This window comes from Nicrophorus vespilloides, unplaced genomic scaffold, assembly GCF_001412225.1.
Source record: "Nicrophorus vespilloides isolate i.1.1-1 unplaced genomic scaffold, Nicve_v1.0, whole genome shotgun sequence".
Taxonomy (NCBI): domain Eukaryota; kingdom Metazoa; phylum Arthropoda; class Insecta; order Coleoptera; family Silphidae; genus Nicrophorus; species Nicrophorus vespilloides.
In genome coordinates this window covers 17,436-26,451 of record NW_017099967.1, presented here as the reverse complement: position 1 = coordinate 26,451, position 9,016 = coordinate 17,436, and the positions used below count along the sequence as shown (strand labels likewise).

Sequence of the window (9,016 nt, the reverse complement as noted above, 5' to 3'; positions counted from 1 at the left end):
TACTAAAAGTATAATTTTAATTTTATCAATTTAATATGTTTATTTGGACTAAGATTTAGTCAAAGGTGTGCAGATGTGATGTTCCAATTGTCGAGAATTACGTAAAAATGTGAAGATTGCATTTTTTTGAGTTTGTTTTTAAATTTTTGACATCTTACTGTAGGGAAATGGCTGTAGTTACAATTATTGAAAGATATTTATAGTAAAGCTTGTATATTTAGCTTTAATTAAAAGCATACTTTTGTCGATAAAATAATGAATACTGTATTTTTTGAAACATTATAAAAATATTTTTTCAATTTTCTCAGCTTGTTACAGAAAAAATGACAATATCTAAATACCTACAAATATTCTCAAATTAAAGCTTATACATTTAGCTTTAATTAGAATATTTATATTTAAAACTATCATGTGTAGTTGTTGAAAAATACTTTAATACGTGAAGACAGTGCATTTTATAAAAAATATTTTTAAACTTTTTTGTAATTGTATCCTTTCTATACGAAAAAGTAGTATGAAAGTTACATTATTCTAATTATTTTTATAAAAAGATAAATTGTATTGTATTTAGATAAATACTAAAAGTATAATTTTAATTTTATCAATTTAATATGTTTATTTGGACTAAGATTTAGTCAAAGGTGAGGAGATGTGATGCTCCAATTAGCAACGTGTTCAAATGATTTAGATGGAGCTGACATAATTCAAGAGATCGATTTTTCGATACGGATATTTTAATAAGTGAGAAAAAAGGCGGGCAACGTATAATTAACGAAATTGATATCTACACTTAATAACTCAATATACGATGTAGAGGAAGAAGAAAAAAAAAGTGAAACGTTCTTATATATATATATATAGCGCAAAGTTGAAAGAAACGAAGAAAGCCGCTCGTGTGTGAATAAATTTTGGCGAAGATCGAAAAAAACGATACGCCAGGACACTGCTATTTCAATTTATCGATATGTTAATTGGTCCGGACGAGGTGTCTCCTCTTCATCATCATCATCAACAAGAACAGCAGAAACCCTGCTTTCCGAAGATAAGATAAAAGAAGCCAAATCAATCAATTCGCGGATGAACCCTGATCGTCATCACTTTAAGCATTCTTTATATATAAATTTATTTTTTTTTGGTTTGTTTTCTGCCTCTCAAAGAACTTTCACTCGCCGCAGATCCCTTATCTGATATTGAGTTGCAAAATTTCCAATAGACTCGTTACGCAACACGGCTTTCCACCCGAACCCATTGTCTCGGGCCACAGGGATATTCTTATAAATTTAGCATTTCTTATTTTTTTCTCTTTCTCTATTCTTTCTTTTGTCTGCGCAAATGTTGCTCTTGTTGTTGTTGTTCGCTCGAGGTCCTGTCTCCGGAGTTCTGATTTATTTGTCCATTCATTTTACGCTATGCTCAAGTCGATGTATTTCGTTATCCTCTCTTCGCAATTAAGTCTGAACAACGATCATTTTTGTGCACAGTTACCATCCTATCTTCTCTCCATTCGAGGGCAAAAACAAAAGGATACACACAGCCTACTATGGTTATCTAATTATATGCGATATTCGAGACTCATTAGCATTTAAATGCTAATAACTTAATAGAAAGTGTTGATTTCATTTAAGGCAGCCGACACTTCCAGTTAGGATATTCCGACATTAAGCGGATTAGTATAACATCGGGTATATTTATGCGAACATATCACGACCAAAAAAATAACACACACACCTGAATTAATTTCAACAAATTAAAAAATTAATAATAATTAGTAAATCTTTGTCGGACATAATGTTTGCTTGTAAACTAATAGAAAATCTTTACACACACCTTAAAACCTACAGTTTTAGCTATAATTACACTACTCACACTTATAATTATCTTAAGTAGTTTAAGACACTTCTTTCAAAAAATGTTTTATTAAATTACATAAAAAATTTGAATGACTACAAACCTGACAATATATTAATATTAAAGCTTATATATTTAGCTTCAATTACAATATTCATATTTATAATTGTCGAGAAATACGTTAAAACGCGAAAACTGTGCATTTTTTGAGACATTAAAAATATTTTAAAATTTAGATAGTTTATTATATAAAAATGGTTACAGTATACTCAAATTAAAGCTTGATTATTTAGCTTTAACTACTACGTACATACTTATAATTATCATACCTGATTGTCGAGAATTACGTAAAAATGTGAAGATTGCATTTTCTTGAGTTTGTTTTTAAATTTTTGACAACTAGTGTAGGAAAATGGCTGTAGTTACAATTATTGAAAGATATTTATAGTAAAGCTTATATATTTAGCTTTAATTAGAAGTATACTTATAATTAAAGTACGTGGTTGTCGAGAAAATAATGAATACTGTATTTTTTGAAACATTATAAAAATATTTTTTTCAATTTTGCCAGCTTGTCACAGAAAAAATGACAATTTCTAAATACCAACAAATATGCTCAAATTAAACCTTATACATTTAGCTTTAATTAGAATATTTATATTTAAACCTATCATGCGTAGTTGTTGAAAAAGACTTTAATACGTGAAGACAGTGCAATTTTATAAAAATATTTTTAAACTTTTACAATTTACAGAAAATTGTCTACAACTACAAATCTCTGAATATATTCAAATTAAAGCTTGTATATTTAGCTTTAATTAGAAGCATACTTATAATTAAAGTACGAGGTCGTCGAAAAAATAATTAATACTGCATTTTTTGAAACATTATAAAAATATTTTTTTTCAATTTTGACAGCTTGTTACAGAAAAAGTGACAATATCTAAATACCTACAAATATGCTCAAATTAAAGCTTATACATTTAGCTTTAATTAGAATATTTATATTTAAAATTATCATGTGTAGTTGTTGAAAAATACTTTAATACGTGAAGACAGTGCATTTTTTTAAAAATATTTTTAAACTTTTACAATTTACAGAAAATTGTCTACAGCTACAAATCTCTGAATATATTCAAATTAAAGCTTGTATATTTAGCTTTAATTAGAAGCATACTTATAATTAGAGTACGTGGTTGTCGATAAAATAATGAATACCGCATTTTTTGAAATTTTTTGAAATAATAAAAATATTTTTTTTAATTTTGTCAGCTTGTTACAGAAAAATGACAATATCTACATACCAACAAATATGCTCAAATTAAAGCTTATACATTTAGCTTTAATTAGAATATTTATATTTAAACCTATCATGTGTAGTTGTTGAAAAATACTTGAATACGTGAAGACATTGCATTTTGTTAAAAATATTTTTAAACTTTGACAATTAATTCCAGAAAATTGTCTACAGCTATAAATCTGTCAAAATATTCAAATTAAAGCTTGTATTAGCTTTAATTAGAAGCATACTTATAATTAAAGTACGTGTTTGTCGAGAAAATAATTTATACTGCATTTTTTGAAACATTATAAAAATATTTTTTTCAATTTTGACAGCTTGTTACAGAAAAAATGACAATATCTAAATATCTACAAATATGCTCAAATTAAAGCTTATACATTTAGCTTTAATTAGAATATTTATATTTAGACCTATCATGCGTATTTGTTGAAAAATACTTTAATAAGTGAAGAAAGTGCATTTTTTTTAAATAATTTTAAACTTTTACAATTTATTCCAGAAAATTTTCTACAGCTACAAATCTCTCAAGATATTCAAATTAAAGCTTGTATATTTAACTTTAATGAAAGTGTACATACTTATAATTAAGATACGGGGTTGTCGAGTAATCAATTTATTAAGATTAATCAATTTCTTAAGTTTTACATTGATTTTGTTAATAGATACAATACAAACACCTATGCTTCTAATCTCAATGTAATTTATATCTATCTAAACACTGCGTTGTATCATCGAATTCGGTCCGACCAATTAATTAATTCGAACCGGAGACGAATAGCTTAATGGCTTAATTATACGTGTTTGTGTTTGCATTTCTGGTGATCATCGATTCGTTGTAACCAAAACGATAAAACGCTACAAATCGTTTTGCGTGCTCGGAAATCTCGAGTGGTTTCTTAAGTAGGTTTTCAGCATCGAAAGAACAAATGATAAAATTGTCGTTGCAACTGGTAACACGATACATCAAACAATATTAAGTTATAAAGCGCAGACACTGCACACTCCACGCACCACACGTCGACGAAGTAAGGATAGAAACGTGTGTACATATAGACACAACACCAACACACACATGATCATTGGAAATAAGATATGACTTTATGTGTCTGCAATTAGCATTGCAAATGGGACTTATTTTACGGTCAATTGTCAATTGAAATGTTATCTGTGCTAAGTACGTTAAGCATGGATACTTCTTATTCAATTTTTAAACAGTTCCCAATTAAATTAGATACAAGCTCATAACAGTTATTTGTTTGTTTCATTTTATTTGCTCTTCAAGTATCCGTTCCAGATGATTAGTGAACGCTTGTTTCGAAACCTAATTAAAAAAAAACAGAAACAAAAAAACTAATTAATACGTAATTAATTATAACGACAATAGAGGAAAACCCACGTGATCTTATTAATATGTAGATTAGTGCATTTAATTTTTGGGGAAGTGTTACGATTATTTCTGGGCCACCCAAATTACATAAACGTTTTCTCTTCTGCCCGATCCAAGAAAAAAAAAATCAACTATTACCACATCCCACTAATCGTTTTTCTTAAATCCCAATCATTCAACTAAGACATCAGTGAATCAATCATTCTATAACGAGTGGTAGAGCTTAATTTTTGATGTGGTTTATCCTGAAACGATGAGCAATAAAGTGTAGATAACATTGGCAATAAACTGTTAATCATAGACGAGACCGCCTCTATCTTAATTCCATCTTTACGAGTGAAAATAGGTTGCATTATGTTCTCTAAATATCTTTTTTGTTGTTCAGTTCTTCTCTTTATTCTCTTGGCGCCAGATATGCGCCGTTAATTAACCAATTAAAAACTGGTGATTGGAAATTGGTAACGTTTCTTAGCGCCGTGAAAGCACGCAGAGAGGATTGATGATCGTCTCCTTGTGTCAATCAATGTTGAATTTTGAAAATTTCTTCGATTTCGCAATATCAAAAACAACAGACAAACATTAAGATATTGTAATTAAGATAAGTCAACTTTCTACAGGATGAAAATAAAAATAACACCAGTTGCAAGGCCTACCGTATTTTAATTCATCATGTTTTTCTTGTATACATTATATGTTTTTTTTTTATTTATAATCCGTGATTTATCATGTGGAGAATTTCAATTAAATTCTTTGATTTATGCTGATTGTATGCAATTTGTTGTTTATGGCATGTTTTTGACTCTTTCTTTCTCTCTTTTCTAGCTGTGACCGTCCGTTACCTAACCAAAAGATATATAGGTGAATATAGTTCAACGAGTGGTGAGTTTACATTTATTTTGGATAGTTTTATTTATCGCTTTGTTTATTTATTAATAATATTGTAGGTTAAATGTACATTTTATCATTGAAACATTTGTTGAGATTCTTTTGGAATGCGGCTGAAATAATAAATTTTGTTTTAATCTCTTAAATTTATGTTTGCTTGCATTCAATTATGTCAATTTAAACAAATTTAAAAACTATATTTTTTGATATACTAAAATGTTTCAATTTTAATTGTTAATGACTAAAACTACAAAAATTAACACATTTTTAATAGTATATTTGTAAAATTTACAAAGAAAAACAATTCAAATATAAAAAACTTATAATTATATAAAATTTCTCATAAATTTGAAAGTTCTTAAGAAATATTTAAAAACACTAATCAATAATTCATTAAATTTTTACTTAATTAATAATCAATATTTGACATTATTTTGAGAAATACATAAAAATCCCAATTTTACTCCTTTATGTTTGTTTTTATTTATTATAATTGACAAAAAAATTATAAAAATCATAGAAATCTTATAATTATAGCAAATTTTCATCTATATTAGAATATTACCTATGAAATTTTCTAATATAGATAAAAATTTCGTTTTATTTTGATAGTTTTCAAGAAATGAAGCAAAAAATATTATAAAATTTACTAAAATTTCATCAATATAAACTATACTTCAATACAATTATTCAATATTTGCTAAACAATTGGATAACTTTTAATAAAATAAAAAAACAAATTTAAAAACTATATTTTTTGATACGAATGTTTAAATTTTAATTGTTAATCACTAAAACTACAGAAATTAACACATTTTTAATAGTTTATTTGTAAAATTTACAATTCAAATATAAAAATCTTTAACATAATTATATAAAATTTGGCATAAATTTGAAAGTTTTTAAGAAATATTTAATAACACTAAACAATAATTCATTAAATTCTTACTTAATTATTAATTAATATAATTAATCAATATTTGGCATTATTTTGCAAAANNNATGCAAAATTTCGAGAAATACATAAAAATCCTAATTTTATTTCTTTATGTTTATTTTTAATTATTATAATTGACAAAAAAATAAATAAATATCATAGAAATCTTATAATTACAGCAAATTTTCATTTATAAAGTAGAAATAAAGTAGTATATTAAAAAATAATCAATATTTTACAAAATTTCGAGAAATACATAAAAATCCCATATAACTACAGCAAATAATAATTACAGAAAATGTTCATCTATAAAGTGGAAAATTTCACAGGTATATTAAAAATTTCGTTTTATTTTGATAGTTTTCAAGAAATGAATAAAAAATTAATATAAAATTTACTAACATTTTAATCAATAATTAAATAAATATTTTACAATGTATATAAACTATACTTAAATACAATTATTCAATATTTGCTAAACAATTTGACAGCTTTCAATAAAATAAAAAACAAAAATTTGAAGCTACGATTTTTAATTAAATTAATTTAAAGATCAATTTATGAAAAACTTATGGAAATAATAGTAACTAAAATCTATATTATATTGACTTTCATTTGTATATCGAAAATTTGTAACAATTTTATTACTCACAATATATCAGTTATTTCACACAACGTGAAAACTTTAATACGTAATTTTTACTGCATTTTTAATAGATTTTAACAAAAAAGTTCTTTAATGTGTAATATTTGCTATACTTTTAGTAGATTTCTTTTAATTTTAAAATTTTTATTAAATTAATTCTATAAAGAAAACAAAATAGTTTTATACTAATTTAAATCTATATTACATTAGCTTTGATATGAAAATTTCAATATTTGTTAATTTATTTAAAAAAAAAATCTAGAAAAAAAGTTCGTTAATGAACTTTATTTTTAAATGAAATAATGATTGACAATCAGTTTGAATAATCAGAACAATTTAAAATACTTCAGGTTAGTTTTTTTTATACGAGAAGAATGGATTGTAAACTTGAATAGCTTTTATATGAAATTAGCTTTTATATGAAAAAATCAATATTTGTTAATTTATTAAAAAAAAAACTAGAAAAAAAGTTCATTAATGAACTTTATTTTTAAATGAAATAATGATTGACATTAAGTTTGAATAATCAGGACAATTTAAAATACTTCAGGTTAGTTTTTTATGCGAGAAGAATGGATTGTAAAATAGTAAACTTGAATAGTAGGTAGACAGGATATATCAAAGGGTATTACATCTAACTGTTTCCTCATGTGTCTGCAATTGTTACGTAGAGGACACCATTCGATCTAATCTGCACAATATCTATCGCTCACTGCAGAGAAATTGGAGCATCCGTGCATACATTATAAAAGCGGAGTCCTACTTTTGGCTCCTCGTCCCTTCAGAATCCTTTCTAAAACCGTCGAACTAGTTTCCCCCCCAAAACAAGAGTAAAGGATCAAAAAATAAATAAATAAAAAGAAAGTGAGATCATTGTTTGCATTACGTAAAGTAATAATTGGAGATGCCCGAGAGGCTTCGTCGAAATCCGTGGAAAAGCACATCCTTGAGCCCGTTTTCCGCGGCTTCTATACCTCTTTTTTTTGGTGTGTGGTCGTTGGCTGCTGCCATTATAATCATGACTAAACTACGTTCAATCAATAACTGTTTAATGACCGTCCCGAGACTAGTTATTTAATTTAATAATAATTACATCCCATTGAATGGCATAATGCATGTAGTCCAGAGCGGCTTATAATCATATTGTGTAAAGTATTGGAATTCCTGAAACGGGTGATCGCGCGCAGATTGCAGCCTCTTTTGAAATCGGAACCAATTGAAATACAAGAGAGAATATAAAATGAAAATAAAAGAGTTAATAACGTTTGCACAAATATGGTGGATTTCCGAGCGATGTTTATTATTTAGCCTAGATAAACATTCCGGTCCGCAGTTTGCTTATAATACGTATACTCCTCGGATCGGGCCGTAATTGAGGCGTATGTAAATACACGTGTAGTGCGGTAATTCCATTATTCAATTAGTTATGTAGATAGTCCTACACGACATGACCGTGCATTCGGATATGTATAGATATTTCAAGCCAAATAATTGATACTAGGAAGTATAGAACTCTCTGCCTACTACTACTATTACTACTACCAGTTCTCAACTTTATTTACGCTGCACGCGGATCGCACATTTGCGCAAACGATGACTACAATAATAATAATAATAATGATCATGGTACTAGTACTAGTACTTCCTAGTCGTAGTCCAACATTCGATACTGCCTTTCCTTATAGATAGATATATATATAAATATATTTTCCAACATCATCCAAACCGACCGAGTCATGTTGATAATGACCCTGATGTTTCTATTAACTTGTCAACCATTTATCGCCGGCGACCACAGCTCGCAAGAAACGGCTCTCTTCAGACTCACACACTCACATATACACATTCAACACAGCCAACTGCATTCATATATATATATACTTATATAAACCAATGGGACTATTAAAATGGAACGCGACTTATCCGACTCGTAACACTTCTTAATGTGTCAATTAAATTTCCTCTGTCAATCTTCCAATCAATCGAACCTTATTGTTCCGCTTCTTTTTC

General features: G+C 27.2%; 1 protein-coding gene across 1 annotated transcript in view; it reads left to right on the top strand.

Annotated features, from left to right (window-relative positions):
- LOC108566362 (ras-related and estrogen-regulated growth inhibitor-like) overlaps window positions 1-9,016 on the top strand; it is a gene marked incomplete at its 3' end in the record, with an annotated part of 35,353 nt that overhangs the window by 9,225 nt on the left and 17,112 nt on the right. Inside the window, exon 2 of the mRNA XM_017926211.1 lies at window positions 5,361-5,417. Coding sequence (XP_017781700.1) covers window positions 5,361-5,417 — 57 coding nt within the window. The remainder of the gene's footprint in view (window positions 1-5,360; window positions 5,418-9,016) is intronic.